The sequence below is a fragment of the Mobula hypostoma genome, chromosome 8 (genome assembly GCF_963921235.1).
Source record: "Mobula hypostoma chromosome 8, sMobHyp1.1, whole genome shotgun sequence".
Taxonomy (NCBI): domain Eukaryota; kingdom Metazoa; phylum Chordata; class Chondrichthyes; order Myliobatiformes; family Myliobatidae; genus Mobula; species Mobula hypostoma.
In genome coordinates this window covers 61654005-61679290 of record NC_086104.1, presented here as the reverse complement: position 1 = coordinate 61679290, position 25286 = coordinate 61654005, and the positions used below count along the sequence as shown (strand labels likewise).

The window sequence follows — 25286 nt, the reverse complement described above, 5'->3', positions numbered from 1 at the left end:
ATTGATAATCTCTGTTTTGTCATTTATTCAGAATACTTCGCAAACCTCGTTTATTTTCCCAATAATTAGCCTTAGGAATAAAACTGACCCTTTACTGTAGTTAACAAAAATAACTTTCGCACGCATACATGTACACATTTATAGGTACACACATTTATGTGCGTGTGCGCTTTGTAATCTTTGATTCATTGCAGTTGTGCAGAAGATCTGTAAGTCCATAGCTTATTTGCATGGTTTTGGCCAATAACTCTATGCCCATGAGTTACAAACAGCCCTGTGCTGGCAGAGAGAAGAAGCGGGGGGGGGGGGGTGGGGGGTGGAGGGTGGCGTGGCTTTGAGAGAGGGGAGGGGAGGGATGATGGATTGATTGGAAGCAGCTTGAAGCAGCGCCTATTGGATGAGCGCGGCTGTGTGTGTGATTGTGTGAGTGTGTGTGTCTCCCTCCCTCTCCCTCTTTCTCTCTCTGATCACAGGGGTTTGTCCAGCCCCGTGTCCCTGGGTATGTATCATTGGCTTGCTCTCTCCTCTCGCCCTGCCCAGCCACCTCCTGACGTTCAAGTTCGCGGGCACGTCACGTACGCACTTGAACTTGGTGGTTTTAAAGCCATGACGGCTATCCCACAATCCATCTCCATCCGCCATCTTTGTATTATTTCTAATTTATTTTATGTCAAGCCATTGATGAAGATATTTTCTCTGGAGTCTCCTTCTTCCCGCTCCCGATGTGACCGAGCATGTCTCGCCGCAAGCAGGGCAACCCTCAGCACTTGAGCAAACGGGAATTTTCACGTAAGTATCTTTTGATTTTTTTGTTGTTCTTGCACTTTTCTCTATAATTATATTTAAAACGAGAAAAAAAGCTTGTAGTTGTCCATGTGAAAGTAAAGAGTAAAGGGAAAGGGGGAAACAAGAGTTAATGACCGAGGAGTGCTGAAGGCTTGACAGCGGGCGGCTAGAGTAAAGGGAGCGCGGAAACACGCGAGGGGCAGCCGGGGAGAGAGGGGCAGCTGGGGCAGGAGCGGCGAGGGCTGGTGGGAGGGGGCAAGGCTGGTGCCGACCCCGGCAGACGGACGGGCGCAGGCACACAGTTGCCCCTTCTTCAGAGTTGCGGATCGAGAGAGTTTGATCAGTCCCGGTGTTTGACTGCAAGTGAATTTGCACCAGTGATCCCGCAGAGCCCCCAAAGGGCAGCCGATCTCCGCGCTGTTGGACACTGCCGCCTTGTCCCCCCACCCCCCATAGTACCCCCTCTCCTCTCTATCTTCACCCTCCCTTGAGCCGGCTGCAATCGCCGCACTTTCTCGTGGCTCCTAACTTTAGTTGCCGCTCAACTTTCGATTCCTTCCTCGCAATTGTTTTTTTGGAAAAATTTCAAAAAAAAGCTGAAACTTGCTTGTGATTGGGAAAAATCTCGTGCTGAATGTTTACAACGAGCTGCGGCTCCTCGTGTGCGGAACCTCCAGCACAGCCCAGCTCCCGTGTTGCCGGCGCTGCTACTGCCGCCGATCACACCCCCTCCCGCCCGATAAATAGCATTATTATTAATATTAATCGGCAAACTCAGTTGAAATGTTTAACCCTTAGCGTTATTGGAGCCACAGAGTCTCGGCACGATACTTTCAGGCACTCGGGGTTGAGCGCACGTGCCTTGGAGCCTATGTTCAGTCCTTGGGCTCCGGGCTGCGGACTCGGCAGCCTCCACGGCCGCCTGCTCTGGAGATCGCCGCTTTGGCGGGGAAAAGTCCACGCGTTTCCAACCACTGTGCCTCCCGCCCACAAACTCACTGGAAATTGTTCAGCAGTTTTTCAGGGAAAGGGGAGTTTTCTCTCGTGTCTGCGTGCGTATATATGACACTTAATGTATTTTTTTGGGGGGAAACCAGTTAGTTTCTCACCAGAGAGTGTTGTTGCGGTGAGGTGACGGACCGTACTCGGCTCACGGGGCTCAGTTGCCCTCACTGGAAAGGGGGGCTGGCCAGCTTTAAGCGTTAAAACCAACAGCCTGGCGAGTCTAACGTGACCAATTCAAGAGGAGGAGTTCGTTTTACAGTAAAAATCTTTTCTTGTTAGAAGAAACAATAGTTGTAGAAAAAAAGTGTATTTATTGCCAATAAGCGAGGAAGTGGAAGCTAACAGCGGTTTCACCGTAATAGTCGGTAAAATGCCAAGCTTTCAGGTTCCTGTATATTTCTAAGTCAAGTCAGCGTTGGATTGTGTAAGTAAGTGCAGAGTATTGGCACAGTGGTTGTAGTGAGAGAGATGTGTCAAGTTGTTTAATGGGGGGGGGGGGGGGTCGATGTAGTCCGTTTATGTCGCTAGGAGGCAGAATAACATAAAGAACAACTCCAGGAGCAAGACTGCAGCCTGTACAAACTTCAACACCATTTCTTAAAAACTGTTCTGATTTCTTCTCTCTCACACTCACCCCATCCGAAAAAAAGAAAGAAATTAAAACCCTCCCACCCCGCCCCCCAAAAAATACCCTCTCCGCTTCGGTGGCCGTTTCTTATCCGATGGTATTTCAGGTAAAGGAACCTTTTGAAGCTAAACTGCTCGAGTGCTCGGCGCACTGAGATAAACTGGCCCGAACTTCACCGTGTGTTAAAATCGATGATTGAATAAAGCAGTTTTTTTTTAATCGGAATATGGCTTTTCATTTACAGTATCCTATCTCGTTCAGTTAGATACCCGGATCAAAGGGAAAGCAGTTGTTTCCATAAATACAATTGCTAATATAGACAGTTCAGTTTGTTGTGTGAATCCTTTGCTTTGATGCACGTGTGCGGAGTGTGGTGTTCGCTGATGGTTTTATTATTGCGGAAAAGGCTTTGAAACAGAACACAAGCCCGAAACAATGAGGAGTTTCGGCGAGCAAGTCTTAGTTTGTCAAGACCGACTCCTCGCTCGGTTTCTCGCGCCCACCGTTGCACAGATTTCACCCAGCACTCTCTGCATCGTTCGTAACTTTTTATTGTCATTCGCAAACCTTTTCGACTCGACACTTGCCATGATATTTGTATAAAAATTAGATGATGCTTCCCACAGTGTTATTGCAGATTCGCCCAAAGGTGCGGAGTCTCTTACTCAGATAGAAATACATCGTGCTGTTTCCATAGATGTTGACAGCTGAAACTCAAGATAGCGTTGACGAGACAAATATAAATAAATATTTCAAAAAATCAAGCTTGCAGTTTCGTTGGGAACTCAATGCGACGATGGTCAAGTCGCTTGTTTACAGTGTGTGTGTCTCTGAATTGTGCTGTTTGTAATTCTGCATTACTCTCCGAAATAATGATCACAAATAATCGAAAACAAATTTAAACCTGGTATCATGTAGAAATGTAATATTGTTCTCGCGATTTGAAACGGTGTAATTTTGCTTTTCATATTGTCAAGAAAGATATACCATTTCTTATTGAAACTACCCCAAAGCCCATGAGCAACCTCTAGGACTGACAGTATCAGCTTAGGAAATAGCAATGACAGATCTTCAAATTCATAAAGCCGGTCTCATAAGGGCTGAAGTATGGAGCTGTAATATTTTGCTACAAAAAAGCTATTAATTTGATGAAAGGAAAGCTCTTGGATGAAGCACTAACTGTGTTTAGATGTAAAGACAGATGCTATTGCTTAATAATGAGTATGTATCGCTGTTTCAAATTCAGTGGAAAAATCATAGAGCTAATTGTTTGGATTACAATGCTGATTGGATAACTGCATTTTTAAAATCAAGATTTTTTTTCAACGTGTTATGTTTATTTTTTTGAGGGCATACCCTCTCCTTAGTTTCCATTCAAAAGACAATGAAAGACAAATTCCCATTCAAAATGGATCATGAAAAATCTAGAGGATAGCTGAAATAATTCTACATAATCTCTTTCTAGTGCCTTAGTGGTTTTTGTTTTCAAAAGGTTAAAAATCGAGTTTGCAAGATATTTTCATAGTTATATAGTTTGTCTTACTCTGCTAGTGGAAATTCTATTCAACTAGCTTAATTCTTTTAAATTGCATCAAATTACAGTGGACATCTTTTACACATTTTATGCAAATATTTTATTGTAATGATGTACTTAGTTGACTTGCAATGCAGATTGTGTGTTTGATTTGATTAACTTATAATTTTCTAAATAGTGGATGCTTTAATGTCAAAGTTAGTTACTTGGTCTGGGAAGTGTGTTAACATTTACTTTAATAAGTTATCCTGAAATGTCTGCTGTAAATTGATTCTTTCATTACCAGAAAAACGAATTAATCTTGCAGTAATCGGAATCCTAGAGATAAAAACTTTAGAACTCTACAATGTAGGTCTAAAATGGATATGTGATTCTTTGCATCTTTGTGTAATTAAAACCAATTTGTTGGCATTCTGTGAAAAGGGGTTATGATATGTTACAGATGAAGGGCAACCCTTTCAAAGTTATTAACGTTTATGGTAAAATAATATAATAATGCTTGTGCTAAGTGCAGACAAAATGGCTATTTGAGTTTTGATAGGAAGCATTTAACAAAAGCACTGAGGGAGAAAAGTGCTTCCATCACAAAGGACAACCTAAATATGAGTATGTGAAGCCCAGCAATGTAAAGCAGCCAGCTGTTTCATTTGGCTACCAGAACTGACATAATCAAGCCAATTCCTTAGCACCAACCAAGTCACATTATTTCTATGACTTTTGTAAAATGACAAATTTTAATTTATTTTGACGAAGAAAATTGACCTGAAATGACTTGCGGTACTTCCATTGTAATTCAAATTACCAGCGTTTCCTAAAGCAGTCAGTTCATCAATTACAAATTCTGGTTAGTTTTTGCTTTTGCGGAAGAAGCTAATTCATTTAAAATTGAATTAAGCAGTTTTGAAAATTTGGTGCTTTGCTCAATTGATTGACATCCTGTGATAAATTCCTGTGAGATGCATACAGTTAAAAAAGAACCGTTACCCTCTCGCTCTAAGCACTGCTATTCATGTCAACTGGATCTCTTACTATGGTAAGGGGGGAGGCTGGAGTGAAATCAATTTGCTAAGAGTCACCTGATTTTCATTATTGTTGCTCTCCGGTTTGTGTTCCTCTGCTGCAGCTGATTCCCTCGAAGCCATTCTCACGGATGAAGAAGAGGAACATGGCACCTTGGGAGCTCCTGAGGGTGACCACGACCTCCTTACCTGTGGCCAGTGTCAGATGAATTTCCCACTGGGGGACATTCTAATGTTTATTGAGCACAAAAGGAAGCAGTGCAATGGCGGCCTCTGTCTGGACAAAGCTGTGGATAAGCCACCGTCGCCTTCTCCCAGTGAACTCAAAAAGGCATCTACACCTGTTGAGATTGGCATCCAGGTCACACCAGATGATGATGATTGTCTCTCTACTTCATCCAAGGGAATTTGCCCCAAACAGGAAAACACAGCAACAGGTAAAAACAGACAAAACACTCCACCTTACACAAACAGAAACAAGTAGGGAAAAGAAAAACACATGCCTCCTTGTATACTTTTTATTTATTTTTCTTGCATTAATCAAACTGCGGCTGCTAGTCCTGAGTCTGTATCAGCAGTCAGCATTTGCTCTGTAATTAAACACGGCCCCATGGCAAAGTGACATGGGTGACCTTGACTTTAAGATGCCATTTATACCAGCCAGGCCAGAGTTAAGAGGGCAGTTACTCAAGCGTTTAGGCATGCTTATTTGAAAGTTTAAGGGCATGTTGGAAATTTCAAAGGTTGGTTGACAGGAAAGGCCACTGGATGCACCATGTCTCCTCAGTGAAATGATAAATGGCCCTCGTACTCTCCCTGTTCCTGATATGATTCTGACAGATGTATCTTGATTTTCCCTTTATTCATTTCTCTGCAACATTTCACACACTTGGACCTTTTCTCCCTCCCTGCTTTGTGCTTTCTCTTTTATGCTGTCTGTCGCATGCACACTCTGTCTTTTTCTCTTGCCGCATGCTATCTCTATTTGCCTGTTTCTATATTGTGCTCTTTTTCTCAAGCTGTCTGCCTTTCTCATGCTCTGCTCTCCCTCTTATTCAATCTCTTGTAGTCTCTTTAATGCTCTTTCTTGCATGCTCTCAAGTACGTGCTGTCTCTTCCCATCCTTCCTCACTTGAGTGTACTCTCTCCTTGCACATCGGTATTCTTCCATCTCTTTCAACTTTGTCTATTTGCAGTCTCCCTCTCTTTCTCTCTCTCTCTCTCTCTACACTCTCCCTCTCTGTCATCGCTTCGGGTTGTATGCTCTTTCTCTGTGGCACGTGCTCACTCTTTCTGCATCCTTCCCTGGTGAGTGTGTGTGGTATTTTCTCTTCTCGTTCACGCTCTTTTGCACGTGCTTGCTCTGCACCCTGGCTCTCATGCTTCACCTTTTGCGTGCGTTGTCCTCCACTGTCTTGTGCACACTCTGCTCACTGCCTCTCTCACCAGCGTCTTTCCCTTTTTCCCTTTCACACTCACCCTCATTCTGTCTCATGCTGTCACCCTCTCTCATACCCTCTTTTGCTCTCTCTTTTTCATGCATTCATTCTCTATTGTACATCCTCTCACAAACTCGCTCTCACAGTCACGCTCTCTTTCTCATGTGTGCTGTTGAATGTGCATTCCCACTTCATGTTCTTGCCTTCCCAGCACATGTGCACACCCCTCCTCTGCTTGTATTCCTATCTCTGCCTCTCACTCTGGGTTTCCCCTGTTGTTCTGTCAGCTTCCTTAACACACACAGGTGCTATTGCATTCATATCCCTTCTCGCTGTTTCTCATGGGCCAGTTTCTCTCCTTGTGCTGCTCTTTCCCACGTGCTTGTGCGCTCCCTCACAGCTCTTGCCTGCTTCCCCTCACGTGTGTTCCCTTTCTCTGATGGATGTTCTGGTCCGTGTCACCTCTCTCCAGTGTCTGTCTATCCATCCCTCATACTCTGCCTTTTTCTTTCCGGCATGTACCTCCCCTTCCTTCCTTCTCTTTCACTTTTCAAGCCCTCCTCCATCTCTCATACTTGCATTCACTCCATCTTCCGTTCTGTCCCATTTCCAGGTCCTTGCACAACCTCGTGTATCCTCTTGAGAAATTATGTGAGGTCTTGATTCACTTGAATCAAGACAGAAATTTGACAGCAATTTTTCTTCCCTGTTTATTTGTTTTGTGGTTTCTTTAAAATATTAAAAGAAAATACCAAAGAACATTTTAAGGCTTTTGGCATGTGTGTCAATTATGACTGAGTCTTATTCTAATGTCCATTTATATGTCTGATTTGAAATAACTAAATCTCCAGAAATCCTCTTTACAAGCAGTTTGTGATGACAGAAAATAATAGTTGTGTTCATTTCTAGGTGAGCTCCATGTTTAATGTCAGAGTTGTGATGTTAGGATTTTTCTTAATGAAGATGTTGTTAAAGTTTTCTGGTTAATTCTAATGGTGTGGTTTATTTCCTGGTGAACAGGAGTTGTTTCAAGGACTTGTTTCTCAGTTTAAACAAATCTTAAAGTCTGTGTGCACATTGATTTGCTAATTTTCAAAGCAGAATATGGCTTTTATTTTTGCTCATACAGATGTTAATGCCTCCCAAAAAAACAAAATAAAAGGTGAATTATAGATTATGTTTACTTAACAATGGCCAATTATATAGGAACATGCATGGCACATAGCGGAGACAATACTTTTATTTAGAATATACATTTTCCTACAACATTTCATAGAAGATAAATTACAATTTTGCTTCTCACTCTGAAGGTTAGTGGGTTACATTATTATTGCTACATACTGTAAGTGAAGCTGCTTTTTTCCTTTAAGAAGTAGGTTAGAGATACTTTGAGGGGACAAGTAATGCAGTGACCATTTACATGTGCTGTCTCAGATGTGAAGTACAATGAACACACATACAGGGCATGATTAATGAATCTGGAGTTTGGTGGAAGGGGCTTCTAGGCTTTAGAGACTGCAAAAGCCATGCTAAATCACCAAATATGGATTATTGTTAGAGTGATGCAACCTCCTATTTACATATTGAGGAAAGCAGCTCAGAAGACATGCCACACAGCTACCGTCAAACAAATGTGGTCTAGATTACGTTGAGCAGTACCTGAAAGCCAGCAGAGTGTACAGTAGCTCTGCATGCCCACAAAGCTGCACTTGTATAGCAGGTGTCTAAGACTCTGAAATGCCGTGTATGAGCCCCTGCGTTAATGTGATAATGGAGAAGATGAGCAATGTTACCCATTCAAGACCATCTTAAGGGTAAAATGATAAAAACTTCATAAAACTTTTATCAGAATTATCGTTAATTAAACATTTAGTGTTTTAAAATATTTTAACACCAAACATACTATGTGCCTTATAATACGATGCATTTTGCAAACTTAGCAATGCGATTGCATATACATTTCCTAGCACGCTCTGCCCTGTCACTTCCTCAGTTGCAGTGGTTGAAAAAGTGTCTTCTGACAAATTTGCTGTAATTTCACACCACGCAATCTCAGAGTATGTATTGAAAAGGGTTCCCGAGTAATTGTTGAAATTCTAGTCAATGTAATTATTACCCTATTATGAAATATTGCGAAGAAAAATATTGCAGTACTGTTCTGAGCTGCTCGTTACATTAAACAGACTGATCATTAGAAGTTTTATTGCTTATTTTGATGGTGCTGAGCTTTTAGGTGTACACTGGAAGACAGAGAAAATAAGCAGTTTTTTTTGTTACTTCCATTTATTTGAAAATGGTTTGTGGATTTCTTTAATTAGATAATGTTTAGGTGAGAGCTTTATGTAATTCTAGTTTTGCAAGAAGTAGAAGCAAGGCCAGTATTGTAATGTGGTGACTGTCTACTGACACCAACCTAGCTAGGGCACCTGCTTTTTTTTGCTTTTTGTGATAAATAGTACTTCATAAAAATATACAATCTTTTTTTTTGGAATATAGTATTTTAAATTACGAAGACAGATTTTTTAAAAACTGCATTATTTAGTGTAGAATAATTCATTGTCTAAATTTTTACATTCATATTGGCCAGGCTTTGTGGAATAAAAGCATTTAGTGCCTAGTCGGCCATTTCCTGGCATCATGCCACCTCTTTCCCAAAAGCTCAAAGCACTGGGTATCTTAAGTATTCAGCTTCGTGCTCTGTACTAGTTTAATATTGAACACTGGTGCAGCAGTGCATGCCCAGCCCGCTGGGTTCTTCTCATCTTATGATATTCTCTTCCCTCTGTTCACAAACTCCCCTCCCCCACCCAATATTGATTAGGCACCAGTGTCTTAATATGTTCCTATTCAGTGTCAGAAAAACACCTTGGCACTGGAAAGAGCAAGGTGCAGAGTGGAAAGAGGTCAATGCAGATCCCAGCAGGATTTTAGTGTTCTTCATTTGCCTTTACAATCAGAGCTCAATTATCAAGCCTGAGTGTGGCCCTCAGGTGTAAGCTCAGATGGGATCATGTAAATGTCCTGTGAGATGCCATGCTGTAATATTAATGTTATTCATGAGTGCACTGTAATATTGCGCTAGGCTAGAAATGGCAGCTCTGGGCCTGGCACCATTTGGGAAATGGGCACAGACCTTTTTAAACAAATGGAAATTCTTCTGAAGAGTTTCACTGTTACATGATGAATATTAACTAATGATAAATGAATTTTACAATGTGCAGGACATTGCCAATTTTCCCCCGAAAAATGAAAGTTGTGAGTTACGTTTGTTACATTGGTACCTACATGTATGTTGGAGCAGTTAACACACTTTTTCTTCAAAAATATCAGTTAAATCACAATTTTAAAATAAAAAATTTCATCATCATTTTAAATGTTTTGCTTAAGAAAATGTCATGTGTTTTGGCGAGCAAATATGATGCCAGTTAGCCTGGGCTAATTGCTTGTGATGTTAACACAGTGTGCATGTTTCTCAGTGCACTTTAAATGGGATACCAGGCCATTTTTATGAATGTGTAACGTAGTATTTAAATAGATAGAATTGTTTAATTAATAAAGGGAGAATATTATTTGTTCAATCAAATAAACATGCGTTGTAATTTTAATGTGTATTGTTGTTGGCCTGAGTGAGAGAAAGGTACTGGGGGAGAAAGGGACAAGGAAGATTTGCTCTCTGCCACTTATAGTTTGTGTTGGATTAGCTGTCCAAATTTTAACAGCAGCTGTTTGTTTGTTTAGTGTGCATTTGATCACTTTGTGATATAACATTATTGCTTAATAAGGGAAATTGTTTGGTCAGAATTAGCGGTGAGAAAGATGAAGCGATGAGTCCACCCCACTTTGTGATATTTAGACAATGAAACGTTCTTCCATGGTGAGCTGCAGTTAGGAAGCTGCCTTATACTTGAAATGTTGTTAACATAGAAGAGCAGCAATCGGTTCAGAAGAACGCATGGCCACAAGTGTTTTGCTCTTGTTACTCCTGGGTTTTCCTTTGAGATGCTCAAATGACTGTGGCTATTTGATGGAGCAGCTGCTTGTCATTTCCTCTTCATTTCCACAGCCCTGTTCAGGGGTGTGGTGATTACAGAGTTCCTTGATGGACCCTGATGTAAAATAGAGACTAGTGGGCAACATGCTCTAAGGCGCTAATATTTATGCAATCATAAATTAAGTAAGCTTGATAATTTTGAGCTATTTTTTTTCCCACAAAGTCATTGTATTTGTTTTCTTTATTGCACTTTTCCTGTGTAACACTGATCGTTGCCGAATATTTTTGGAAATGCAGAGAATAAGCTGAGAAGCATTAGGCACCGTGGGCATCCATACATGTTGATGAAAACACCAGAATTTTTAAATAATTCATTTGCTGTTGGACTATGTTTTGGAGATAGCCATTGTTCAATAGCCTGAGACTGAAGATTGCAAATGTTGTGCTGTGTGCTATATTACATCGCAGCATTGGCAGTTAGCTAATTGTCATATGTGTGTTTTTCAATCTATGTTTGTTTATTACATAGGTATGTTGCTTATTGTTGAGTATCAATTGTTAAGTTTCCAAAAGAGAATTTGGGTCCATGGATGCCAATACATGTTGTTATTCTGGTGTTATTGTTCCTATGACTTGTTTTAGCATCTTTATTTGTAGCACACTTAGATTAACGAACCTAATATTTTTGCATTAAAAAAACTTAAAGAAATAGCTTAGAACAACCTGCGCTTCCTGGATGAATCTTGCTGATAATTTACCAAAGCTCATTTGAATTTTAAGCACTTCTTTAATCTTCAAAGGCTAAATTGCTTTATGAATATGCATGGTGTGGGCAGACTTTAGTTCATTACCTAGTTGTAAATTCTAATGACCATTAGGTCCTCGCTGTAATTGCCAATTGTTTTGCATTTTTGATTGGCCTATTAACATGTGCATTCAGCACGCATCAGGCTGGCTTGTCAGGATGCTGCAGAAGAAAAGGTGAAAATTGTTTGTATCGCCAAGATTTGAGTATTTCAGAGCTAGGAAAATTGATGTTGTAAATTAAAGCAGTGCTATTTTTTCCTCTTTCCTCAAGATTGAAAGTTCACCAAGAGATTTGACATATTTAATTTACATGATGACTTTGCACTCCTTTATTAATGTAATTTGCATATGAAGCTGTTGTTAATCACTTTTGATCATGTTTTCTGCATTAGCACAGAAGCTGCCACTGTGGCTCATTTCCCAAAGATGCTGTAGTCAAAAGCTGCAAGCCGCCCGCTTTCCTCCAGTTCTGCTATGCTGAAAGCGTGCTTTAGAGTTGTTAATATTCATTGGCGAAACAGTATCCAGAACACAAATAAATTATTAAGTGCATGAACTTTTTAGACAGTAAGATGAACTGATGGGGTCCATCTGTGAGTTCTAGTTTTTTTTTCCGTGTGCGCAGTCCAATCTGACTTCGTAGCCTTTGGTCCTGGTCCAAGTGCATGCATAATTGATTCCACACGCGCTATCATTTTCTTGATGTAATTGCATTAGTAAGATACGATGAAATCTAATGGATAATTTACGTTTCCCCCCTTTTTTTGTACGGAAAGAATTGAAGACCAAAGGGAAGGGAAGGGAAGGGTCGAGTGGGTGAGAAAGTGAGTCTAGTGTTAAAAGTATGAACAAGGTGCTCCATGCCACGTTGTTTGTTCCGCTGTCGTGTGTCTGCAGAGCAGTTAGAATGACTTGACTTTGGCATCATGCCCTCTTCTCAACAAAATAGTTAAATACTACTGAATTAAACCTCTCATTTTACTGTTTGATAAAAACAGTTGCGTTTCAGTTTGGAGCGAGGAAAATAATGTCCCCTCCCAACTCACTGGTGATCCCGCAGCACTCAAACGTATTGAGGAATTTGTGTTTAAATGTTCAAGGCGCCGAACATTGTCCCCTCAGAAACACAATGGAAAAAATAAATGTACCCTATTGCCTGAGTTTGCTGGAGAGAATTTATCTCCAGAAAAACAGTACAATTTCATGAAGTGCTTAAAAAGAATTCTTCCGAGATCATTATTACTGCAGACCGATGAAGAGATAGCCAATTTAAAACTGCTACTTTTCATCGCTGATCTTTGTATCAAGGAAACCCGTGCGATTGATAAAACCGATTTCTACCTAGGAATTAAGGTGTAAGGAACCTTGATAATAAACAGGGCAATTTCTATTCAAATTAATACGAAGGACGACCGTACCTATTCTCACTATTTGGAATGAGCAGGTAATAATCGGGATGCAAACGCTGAACATAATATCCCCGGTCATCCCGAACAGCTACATTTCATTCTTTTGAGAATGCTGTTCTTTCTGAGGGACGGTTAGCTGCCGTTGTTTAAGTTAAAATGTTATTTTTTGGTTGACACCAGCCTATTTTCAATCGTTTTAATCTCTGTGGTTATGGGTTGTAATTCGCACACAGGGATGGAAAGCCAGCTGGAGCAAAGTAAATGTGCGGGAGTTCTTGTCCTCTAATGCAATGCAGAATTGTGACTTTCCTCACAAGAAATGCAAGCTGAATAAATCTAGCATATAATAGCGGGGACTTTTATGAGAGATTCCTTCGAAAGTTTGAGTTCGGAGTCTGCTTATTTTTGGTTTTGATGAGTTCACATCAGGTACTGGCAGTGAAGAAGTGTGAGGTTGGGAGAGTCGATGAGTGTCGCTGCTTAAAGACTCTGTGAATAGCGACATCGGTTTGAATCGGTCTTTAATAAATCAGCTTATTGACAGCTTGAGTCCGACCCGTTTGGCTGTATGCTCCCTATGGTAATTTCCCTATTTCAGATCAATCTGAATTGGTTTCCCTGTGCAGACGTGAATGGATTCAGCTCGCTGCATGAGCTGTTAATGAACCAATCTGTGCACACCAGCACAGAAAATGGTTTATCTAAAATAAACCACCCCCAGAGTAGATTTATTAAAGATCAATCTAAACCTGATGCTGCCTTAAATGTGCACAGATACAAGTGATCAAGAGCAGACTGAAGTACTTTAAAATGTCTAATGTACACAGAGACAAACAGAATTAGGGATGTGTGATGTGAGCAAGTGTTTCTGTGTAAGCAGCTAGAAGGGAAAGCAGTTTGAAATCTTTTTGTAGCAAAGGAAGTTCTAACAGAAATGTTTTCCAAACCTATTTGCCACAAGTGAAACATTGAAGTAGGTAAGGGCATCCTGTAATAATTTACTTGCTGTTTCCCTGACCCTATTTTTCTCAGGATCACCAGCAGCAGCTTTTAAAATCCTGTTACTTAGAAATTACTTTCATTCCGGACACATGAATTTCTTTTTTAAACTTTTCAAGCAGGGGAAAGGAATAGCCACTCTATTTTCATTTACCACAGCTTTGTGTTTTTCTTCCTCTTCGGCTTTTTATTAAACCTAACTTGGCCGGGAGGGGCTTATGCAGAGCGGTCAAGCACATCTGCTCGTCTGAAGACGGGAAAGAAAAGGGGTTAGCAGCACCGGGGCAGCAGCACAAAGGGAAATTGTACATTTGAACTATTAGTCTCTTTAGCCTTGGTGCAGCCAGACTGGTTTAGCAGACAGAATGATAGATTGCTTTGTCATAGGTCCCAGGGTGTGCCCTGAACTTGAAGCACTTTGTTTATCCCGAATAGAAAGGGAAAGGCAGGCATAATCTATGTCTAGCTTTTAGGAGCTGAGGGGTAGAAGAGTAGACTGGCAGGGCGGAGGAGGGCTTGGTGGGGGAGGGGAGGTGATTGGAGGCCCCGATGATGCTGTCCATTAACATATATGAACTTGGCTTGCCTCCAGACTTTTGATGAAAGTGTCATAGTCATCGAGCAGTTTTTTTTTCTTTACCTGCTGACAGCATTAATGCTCCTGGGTCTTTTGGCTGAGGGGGTAAAAAGCTGACACGGCTCAATTTTTATCTTGAGAACCAGTTGAGACTGGTCTGCCTGGCCTTGCGGGCGGGCTCTTATCGTCTTTCCTGGCTTGTGTTGTAAAGACTTGTGATAATGCCAGTAACCCGAGGGCTTTGGACACGGGGGTGGAGGTGGTGGTGGGTGGGTGGAGAGGATGGTGGCTGGGGAGAGGGGTGGTGCAGGGAGGGAGGGGTAAGAGAAAAGAGAGAGGGAGGTTTGGTGTTTGTGCAAGCAAATTAAATTGAGAGTCTTTCATAAATGGGAGAGGTTGAACTTGCCCTATAGAAATCATCTGCAAACTAATCCACACGTGGTGTCTAGAAACGTGATGTGACAGCAAGTGGGGGGGGGGAATACTAGGACAAAAGGATGCATTGTAAATGATGGACACAAGACTGAGGGAAAAAGGGTGGAAAAAAAATTAAAGGAGCTGATGCTGGAAAATCAGACCCTGGTCTTGTGAATGGTAAAGCTGCTGGGAAGGGGTTAGCAGGGCTGCATTGTTCCTCTGATCCCAAGGAAATAATACACAGAAAATCAATGGCCTTGACTAGTGATAATTTACAGTGCTGTGAGTGCTAACTATTCTGGTACTGGATGATGAGCTCCCAGTACAAAGAGCAGTTCTCCAGCATTTTATTTCTGTCACAATGCATCATGTCTGTTGTAGGTCATTCCTTTTTCGTTAAAAAAAATGTTTCCTCAGAATATCTTAATGCTGTTCTTGTATAATTTATGAGTGCCTTCACACATTGAAGATTTTCATTGCAGTTTACTTTTGGTGTGTAGGTGTGAGCCACACAGCAATGATATCAATCATTGTTTTGTGGAAAAGGTTTTTTTGCGGGGGGGGTGGTGGTAGGAGGGTTGTTGTACTCTGATCAGCTTAATGGGCTGCTAAGAATGGAAGGAAATGCCTTTGGTTCACAACCGAGAACCTAATCAATACTCCAGCATGGAGCTGACAGTTCTTCTGAAGCTATAGCTCTGAAATATTTATACTAAAGACTTCTTGAGAAAGCTGTTTTTTCTTTTGCCCCCAAAGCCATGATTTTGGTATCCAGAAGGGTAGATTTTATCATTATTGCACCCCAGCCTTTAGGTTGTGTATAGTTTGAAGGTTGAGTTTATTCTGGTGTTATTTTTTTGTCCAGTTTCTTATGTCACTAGACAAGCTACTTTGTGATAGTGATTAGCATACTTATGTTCACAAATACCGTTCGTTGGCCTTATTTACATCTTCTCAAAACCATTGAGCTCATCAAGCCTGTGCTGGCCCTTGGAAAAATCCCATAGATCCTATTCCTTCATTTATTTTCCTGTAGCCTGTTCCCTTTCATCTGCCTATTAACCCACCACCCATCCACATTAGGGGTAATTTACAAGAGCAAATTAACCTTTCAATGGGCATGCCATCAGAATGTGGAAGAAGAGTGAAGCACCCTGGGGAAACCCACAAGGTCACAAGAAGAACATGCAAGCCCCTCACAGACAGCAATGAAGGTCAGGCTCAAACTGGTATCACTGGAGCTGTATTAACCACTGAGACACAATACCACCCACGCCTTAATGCCGCTCGTCACTCTGCCACTCGACTGTCCTTAACAGCAGCACTAACTGCTAAGCCACTGTGCTGCCCGTTTAAACAACATCAACTATGTACAGTGCTCCTGCCAGAGGTGATTAAAATAATTTACTTTTGATACTGTAAGTACAGGCCAGCCGAATATAGAAGTTAGCAGGACCCATTCTGAAGGAGTTCAACAGATTGGTTTCACTTGTGAGGCCTATGTTGAGTTACTGATGTGATGCCATGGCCTGAATTTTAAGAGAAGGCTCACTTTGCTACACGAGCACGCTTACTTCTAATAAAATCAGTGAGATCTTGCACTTTAGATAGCTGATACAGATATTGATGACTATACTGCATACAATTATTGGTGTTTGTGGTTAGATGTTGCTAAAATTACACATAGATTGAGTAATTTAATCACTTTATTTTGTAAAGAAAACCCATAAGTGTAAATTTAAAGATCTAATCTATGTGTGAGGAAGGTTGTTATTTTCAAAGACGGCCATTTGGAGAATTTTGTTGCCCACATCCATGTGGTTTTGGACACTATTTCCTGGCTTGGTTGTGGCATGGTATCATTTAAACAAGCTGCTGTCACACACACAAATATGGCCTGAGGAGAAAGCTGCTTTTGCCAAAACAAAAAGTTTTGAAATCGATGTCATTATTTTAAGAACTCACTAGCAAGAAAAAGACATGATCATTGCATCTTTTTTGACAATATCTGCCTCTTGAAAAGATGAATTAGTGATATATTCCTTAGGAATTGTGCCCTATGAGGACAAAAGAAGCCAGTTCTGAGTATAAATTTTAACTTTGGATTACGCTGCGGATATACCCGAGCTCTTGCAGCTCATCCTAGGAGAATATTTAGGTGACTGATTTTAAAAAGTGGTCCTTGTCCTTGCCCATATTTTCTGTAGTGAACAAATGGACGATAGAGACAGCAGGAAGTTTTGGAGAGAGATCTTTTATTTGCTGCTGTTGTTTCAATTTCTCTTAATTTAGGCAATTGGCAAAAAAGAACTGCTAATATTGAGTGGTTCCATAAAATTGAGCGTGTAAAGAAATTAAAACAATAACGAAGTTCAGACTCGCATTTTCTGAAATGGCCTTGTAGTGTTTAAAAAAAATGAACTTTGTGCTTCTGCTCAAGTTAGACCCTGTGAACTTCAGTAAAGATGGATTTTTGATATCATATTCTATGGAATTAAGAGAAATGAAATGTAATTTATTAAAAATGGCTTTCTTAAAAAAGTACTTTAACAGCGTATTTAAGTTCTTAAAGTCTTGGAGATACTTTTTTTTACTGTAAGACAAAAGAATGAAATCTAATTTGATATCACAATTATCTGGATGATATTTTTAGAGCTTTTTAGAACCAGTTTACCAGTTGTCATTTTGTACTATATTTCAGGATGATATGTTATATTTTATGATCTTCAGCTGAGGATTGTCAGTACAGGCATATTAATCTAGATACTAGATCCTTTTAATATACCACAGTTGTAAAGCAAGATACACAGTCCAGTTAAGGATCAATCTGCTCTTGATTCATAGAAGTAGAGTAACATTAGGATCTGGAGTGTTTCATTAGATTTTTTTTTGGGGGGGGAGGGAATCTGTCCAAGCTTTATTACCACAGAATATGACCGGGATTTTACAAGTTCATAAGTGACCTCTTGGTACTGAAGAATGATTACTAGTAAAATACTTCAGATCTTAACCTACAGCTAAGAATGTGGAGCTAAAGTTTTCTTGATTTTAGTGAGGAACTGATGACAAAATCTAAGTTCACCTTGTTTCTGTGGAAAAAAATGGAATTGCAACTTAGAGTAGGGTAATATGTTGATATTTTGAGTATCATTTAAAATTAGTGATAAAACCACCCACTCACCTTTTTTCAAACCCTGGTTACGGATCCTTTCCCTTCAAGGAATTGTATAGTTACTCCTGCAAATTGGGAAATATTAGGATTAAAATTGAAGCACATTGTTTTAACTGTTAGTGTTACTTCATCAGAGATCAGCCCTGATGCTACTTTTTTTATTAGTTATATACTATAAGTCTGAGCAGCCTCATATTCATCATGTTCTTCCCAGTTTTAAAATTCTTTTGGGTTCTGTACTATTTTTTCATCTTCTCAAAAAAGCCTGTTCTTTTACCACTGACTAATTACATTTCTCAATAGAAATGACTGCCCTAAAATCAGTTTGCAGGTTTACTTACGCTGGTTGTTCCCAGCCATTGAAAGAGAGAGAGAGAGAGAGAGATGGGGTGGTGGGAGGATCTTTGAGGAGTAGTAAGAACACCTGGGCAGTAGTCATGTGCTATCATTACCGCCCAAGCTTCAGGCTTTTGGTTGCCTCAGTGTCCTGGTAAACAGGCATATTCCTGTTCTGCAGCTCATTTGAAATGCACAGAAAGGAAGATCATGCACATTTTCACTCTTAAGACTCTGAATGAAACCGCTGAAAGCACAGAATCATCTATTTGCCAAAATGTATTTCAAGAAATTGCCAAAGTATTCTATGCAGCTAATTATACAGTAGAATACTCATGCTATTTCTGTCATAGCTCTCTAATGAGGCAGCCAGTTACAAAAAGTGATGCTATATTTACTATGACACGTCTTGTTGGAGGTTGAGCCATGCAATTTGGATGGGAAGATAAATGAAATTGATCTCCAGTTTCAAATAGTTCTCAAAGTTGCCAATCAGTACAAACCATTGTAAGCCATGGATACTATTCAAGTTCAAGATTATTGTCATCTAACTGTACATATATACAACCAAATGAAACAATGCACCTCCGGACCACAGTGCACCCACACAACATGTATCACACACAGCACATAATCCAAATATATTATACTATAAATAAATTGATAAAATATAATTGAAAATGCGTGTAGTAAAGCGCAGTGCAGGTAAACAGTACCTCCTTCCTGATGGCAGTAGGCCAGCAATATTGTAGGGTGGGTGGTAAGGATCCTCAGTAATGCTTTGGGCCCTCTGCAATGCTTCCAGTAAATGTCACTATATGGGGAGGGAGACCGCACTGATCTTGTCAGTGGTTTCTATTGTCCTCTGTAGGGTCTTGCGGTCCAATGCCTTGCAGCTTCCATACAACACAGTGATGCAGCCAGGAAAGATACTCTTGATAGTGCTTCTGTAGAAAGTCGTTAGAATGGGGACAGGAAACCTTGCACATCTCATTCTTCTCAGAAAGTTTAAAAACTGCTGTGCCTTTTTGACTAGTGAGAAGGAGTTGTGGGTCCAGGTTAGATTATCTGTTATGCGCCCACCAAGGAACTTTGTGCTCTTCTCTCTCTCCAAGGCAGAGACGTTGATGTGCAATGGAGAGTGGTTGACCTGCACCTTCCTGAAGTCCACAATCATCTCTTGTCTTGTCCATGTTGCGACTCAGGTGGTTGTTCTCACAAACCTCCCTACCTCCTCTCTCTATGCCGGCTCATCATTGTTGCTCATGAGGCCAACCACTGTAGTATCATCAGCGAAATGGATTATGCGGTTTGAGTGGAATCTGGCAGTACAGTTGTGATTCAGCAGCGGACTGAGCACGGGGGGGGGGCGGGGGGCACCAGTGCTCAGTGTGATGGAGCTTGAGATGTTGCTGCCAACTCAGACCGACTGGGGACTTTCTGTCAAGAAGTCCAAGATCCAGTTACAGAGGAAGGTGCTGAGTCCAAACGAGGGCTGTTTACCCACTGTCCTCTGAGGGGTGTTCATGTTAAACGCCGAGCTGACTGTGATCAGTGTATCAGATATTGTTCTTTAGATGGAGTGGAGAGCTGAGGCTATGGCATCATCAGTGGACCTGTTTGAGTGTAGGTGAATGGGAAAGGGTTCAGTGTAGCTGGAAGATAGGATTTTATATGATCCATTACCAGCTGCTCAAAGCACTTCATGATTGTTGAAGTCAGTGCCACCGGTTGGGGGGGGGTGGCTGGGGTGGAATCATTTAGGTTGGTTACTGTCACTCAGGCATCGGAATGATGGTGGCTGCCATGAAGCCTGTAGGGACAGTGAACTGCTTCAGAGAGATATTAAAAGGTGTCCATTCAAACCTCTGTTAGACTGACCGCACAGTCCCTGAGCATCTGACCAGGTACGTTGACCAGCCCTGCAGTTTGGTGTAGGTTTACCCTGGCTAGTGTCCTCCTCACCTTGGCTGAGGGAAGAGAAGGGGCTTTCCTCGATGTCACATAATTCAGTTGGTCAAACAGGAAGGGAGGTGTCACTGTTGTTGACTCACAGGGTACACTTGTTAAAGTTTGTAAAATATAATTAAATACATGTAAATGGCTCAAAGTTGACTGATTTCCAATTACACTGCAAGGCAGATTGAAGGTTACCCCACACAAGTTTTTACGCCAAATCCAAAAAATATATTTTGGAACTTGAGTGAATCTGCTTTTACACAGAAAGGTATAGATCCTAATTTAAGCCTATATAACCTCTGTTGACTATCTGGCTGAAAGTGAGAAGAGAACCCAGGACATAAGTACTGTTATTGATTGAGCCAAGGAGGCGGTTTTAAAAAATCCTCGTGTTGTCAGAGTTATAAATAAACTTCATTAAAAAAAATAAATTTATCCTGGATTTCCAAAGAATCACTCGTATCCTATGCCCATTGCTGTCTAGGTACTTGTTCTTTTAAATAGAACTGTTTGCCTTTGTACTGACTGTATTTTGTCCTGTGTTCATATGTGGATATGTTCATATGTGTTGCTTGTGCTCATTCTCAAAGCCATTCTGCCTGTCTGATCTCTTTGAGTGAAGTTCCACCATGATGGATCAGGTTTCACATATGCAAGGGGCTCACAAAAGTGAAAGGAGAAATTTAAATTGCTCTTTCCACCCTACTGACAATGCCCACTATCATTGAAATTACTGTCACAGCATGAATTATGCTGATGAACAAAGTTCACTTTCTGGTTCTCAAGATGTTGAGGTAAGTCTTGGGCAAGGGGAAATGTTACAATTTACTCAACCAAAACAGGTCTTCAGCTGAAGAAGTCCTGACGAAGGGTCTCGGCCTGAAACGTCGACTGTGTCTCTTCCTATAGATGCTGCCTGGCCTGCTGCGTTCACCAGCAACTTTGATGTGTGTTGCAGGTCTTCAGCTGACTGTTTCCTGTGCCCCAAACCCTAAATCAGTTAGTGGAGCTGATCAAGAAAGGAGTGGGGACATGCGAATGGACACTAATTAATTCTGAAAATTGTCTTCTCTTTGAACCTCAATATCATCAGGTCCAAAATAAAGGTGGCAAATTAAACTTTAAACATAGTCCTTCACTAGTATTTTGCCGTCCTTTACTCCGGGACCTGGGATTGGTTGATACTAAAGCTACGAGTGTTAACAAAATTCCATTTTATTTTACTATTTTTAATACTTCTCAATTTGTTTTAAGTTCATTTAAAATCTCTCATTGCTTCTTGTGTATTATCTCCTATACATCCCAGTCTGTTAGATTCAGATTCACTAGATTTCTAATCTGATATTTTAAAAAAAGCCAACTGAGGGTGAGTAATTCATCTCGAGGCTAACCCCACTATACTTAAAATAAGAATGTGCATGAGCAGAATTACTGATCTATTAATTCCTCTGTTTTCTTCTTTCTCCCTGTACCATACTTATTATGTCTTTGTTTTCTTAATAGGTACTGCATTATAAAAAGTACATCACTTGATGTGCTGTGAATTATTTTATTGTTGAAATCACAGTGTAAGCATAAACATTAGTGTCTCATTTTAATACTAAACTTGATCAGACTGTGATTTGTGTACGAAGAATTAACCATAGATTGTGGAAGGAAGTTGCATTTGTATCACATCTTTCACGACCTTTGTTTGTCTCAGTGTTTTACAAGCATTGAAGTTCGTTTGGAAACGTTGTCATTGTCACTGTTTTAATGTAATATCTAGCAGAATCTAGGAAAATTAATCTAAATTGAAATAACAGTTATTTGGAGTTGTCTTCATATTTATTTTTCCATGTCTTGGTCAGGTTGATTTAAAAAAATTGTAACAATAATTAGAAATTACCTTCTCGCAGATTTACTAAATACTGTATCAGGCATTAAAATAAAACCACATGAGCTGACTCTGAAATTAGTTGTTGCAATTTTATGTGTATAAATACTACTTTTTCTTAGTAACATGTGCATTCTAAAAACCGAAAGGGGAAATTTCCCTGACTGTTGTTCTTATTCTAATGACCAGTTTAGTAGCTGAAGCAATACTAAGCCTCTTTGACATTTAATATTTACTCTCATTTCCATTTATACAGGGCTATGATTTTTACTATTAAAAGATACATCTGATATCATTTGGTCCACACCACTTAAGAATGTATCATGGCATACTCTTGAATTTTATAAATTTCTGTTTTTCATTTACTTCTAACTTCTATTTTGTATTCATAAACAAATGATATGCTAGAAGTGAAGAGGCAAGTACCTACAAGTAAAGAGTATTCATGAAGGCTGATTGATGACAAATGTGGACAACAATTTGGGATTGGACAGTAAGCTAAATCTACCAGTGGTTGAAAGACAATCACTCGAATCACTCAAAACCTTTGTGGCTCTGCGATTTTTGCTTTCTCAATAATTGACATCAACTGTATATTATGGAAAGCAAGTTCACTGGCAATTTAATTTAAAAAATACATGTTTCACAGATACATAAAATACATCCTTTATAATTGCACTCTTGGTTCTTGAATGTTTTAAATATTTTTTGTTTACTGGTTGAAAATGAAACCTGGTGTTTGTGGCTGTATGCCTGTAACAGACTATTATCCTGCAATCATTTTTAGCCTATTGCAAAGCTGGATATAATGCTAGCACAATTGTTTGACTGCATAGTCTCTGCTGGTATGAATTGAATTATGTATTGACTGTACCATCTATTTTGTTTTAGTTTATATTGCAGTTTCTTAAATGCTGTTCACTGTTGATTTCACAGCTTCCTTGATGTGAAGTAACTGATGATTGTACAACAATGTATTCAATTACATTTTCTGTGGTGCTGAGTTTCCATTTTTGATTATTGGCATTTTTTAACTGTGTCTTGGAATAAGTTTTATTCAGGAACATTCGGTTGTGATCAAAGTTGTTTTACTTACAGATCTATTCAAAACCAATTTCGAGATATTTCAACAAACAACAATTTAATAGTGATGGCCTTTTGTTTTCTAGTAAGACCAATCAGATGCTATGTGCTGAAAAGAAGAGTTGTACCTAACTTGTAAAATAAAACAATGACCCTGAATTTCCTTAAACTAATTTACCCCAATATTATGCCTGCATTAACATAGTTTTCATAATTATCTTATTGATGCAGATTTCCTGGGAATCTCAATGAGAAGTGATTTAATATTTAAAAATGGGCACAGTAAACTAAATCAGAACTTGAAGAATGAAACATACATCCTTTTAAGCTCTGATTGACCATTCTTATTATCAATATGATGTTTAAAGATATTAAACCATTATTTACGAACTGTTAACAGATATTTAAGGAAATTTTCTCCTTAACCTCTGATATCATGGAAAATGATTAATCAAAATATAATGCAAGTTTTACTAAGGAGAAATGAAAATTCATTCTCTAAAAGCAAATCATTATAAAACATTAGTAATAACATCTTTAAAAATTAAATCTATGCCTATTCAGAGTGGGTGCCAATCCAGGAGCAATGTATTCTCTGGTGTCCTTCATGGAGGGGAGCTCCATTAACAATCAAAGTAAAATTTTGGTGGATGTAATTTATGGATTGAAGAAATTTGCACGTGGTGATGTTTTGGCGGAAAACTAGTATAAATCATTTTGGCATAAGATTTTGTGGGTGTGTCTATTGAGGAACTCAGCTCCATTGTTATGTAGTGTTTCATTTGTAGGATATTATGGACCATTTTGTGCTACATGAAACAATGCTTTTGGCCTTACAATTGCACATCATCTTACTGTAACTTTACCAGGAGAGATCCGGCAATTTTAAGTTATACATTTTAATTCTTTCACTTTTTGTTTTAATTGTGTTATAAATTGCCCTCTGCACATTTGGTGGTATTTCTGAAAGATGTAAGGGATTGTGTGGGTAATCCCTTCCTTTCAATTGTTCCTGACATTTTACTTTCGGGATCACAAACATTCACGCTACTTCTGGAGGGATCCCTGCTTAGCTCAGTGTGACTTAGAGCCATTCGAAAAGGGCCAAGGAAGGAGCTTGACCAGTGTCTACCTTGTATCCCTGTGGCCTTCTCTCCAAATGCTGGTAAATTTGTGTCACTCAGTGGGTTGCCATAAAGTTGAGTTGAGCAGCCTCATTTGAATATGCTTGCTTCTAGCTTTAGTGCTGGATAAAGGGGACATTGTGATCCAACGTATTGTTATATGATTAAGTACCAGCATGCCTTTTATGACTGTGTGTAGTTTTGATGATTGCATTACAGGAAGGACGTGGAGGCTTTGGAATGGGTGCAAAAGAGGTTCACCAGGAGGTTGCTTGAATTAGGGAGTTTAACGAATAAACTCTTCTTGGGCTTCAGGCCTGGTACAGGTATTGATTATGACTGACGTTTCAATGAAAAACTCTGCCATCTTCAGGGATGATGTCTGGGCATGTCTAGTCCGGTGGTATTTATACCACTGTATTCCATCCCTCATGATTGGTTAGTCCTCATCCAATCAGGTTTCCGCTCTCCCACCTTGTTTATAATTGAATTCCAGATCTGACTTGGAGTGAAACCTTCATCTTTGTTAAAATTCTTTTCCTTTAGTTTTATTTCAATGGCTTCCTTTACCAGGTGATCCCAAAAGCTATTGGCGCAGCACGATAGTCTTGTGGTGTTGGAGTGAATCCTATGGCCATTGCGAATGTAATGTTTTGCTACCGCTGATTTCTCCGAGTAATCCAAACGGATACACCTCCTCCACCCCTTGTTGCGGGTTTCCACCATGCATCCTGCTGAGAAATCGGCGGTGGCAGAACATTGCAGAAAACTGGTAAGTTTTCATCCAGTCAGGAGGGATGAATACAGGGGTATAAATACCACCAGACTAGACATGCCCAGGCATCATCTCCGAAGACGATGGCAGAGTTTGTCATTGAAATGTTGGTTATAATTGATACCTGTATCCGGCTGGAAGCCCGAGAAGAGTTTATTTGTCATATATACCCAGAAAGAGCTAAATCCTTTTTTTAGAGAGTTTAAGTTATAAGGAGAAAGTAGACAAACTTGGATGAATTTCTCTGGACTATCAAAAGCTGAGGTAAAGTTATGAGAGTGATAGGTAGAGTAGGTTGTCAGTCTTTTTCCCAAAGTGGATGTGTTCAATACCAGAGGGTGTAGCTTTAA

The 25286-nt window shown here is 40.0% G+C and overlaps 1 protein-coding gene across 6 annotated transcripts in view; it reads left to right on the top strand.

Annotated features, from left to right (window-relative positions):
- The first annotated feature begins 589 nt into the window (after positions 1–589).
- The window catches only part of bcl11aa (BCL11 transcription factor A a), a 183467-nt gene continuing 158770 nt past the window's right edge, over positions 590–25286 (top strand). For 5 of the 6 annotated variants that reach the window (XR_010018937.1, XM_063055947.1, XM_063055946.1 and 2 more), the window contains exons 1-2: positions 590–789; positions 5077–5409. Coding sequence is in view for 4 of the 6 variants with exons in the window: in XM_063055947.1 (XP_062912017.1) it covers positions 735–789; positions 5077–5409 (388 nt within the window). In the remaining 2 variants the exon portion in view is untranslated. Of the gene's footprint in view, positions 790–5076; positions 5410–25286 lie in introns of those variants that run through there. The other variant, XM_063055949.1, reaches the window with a different exon arrangement.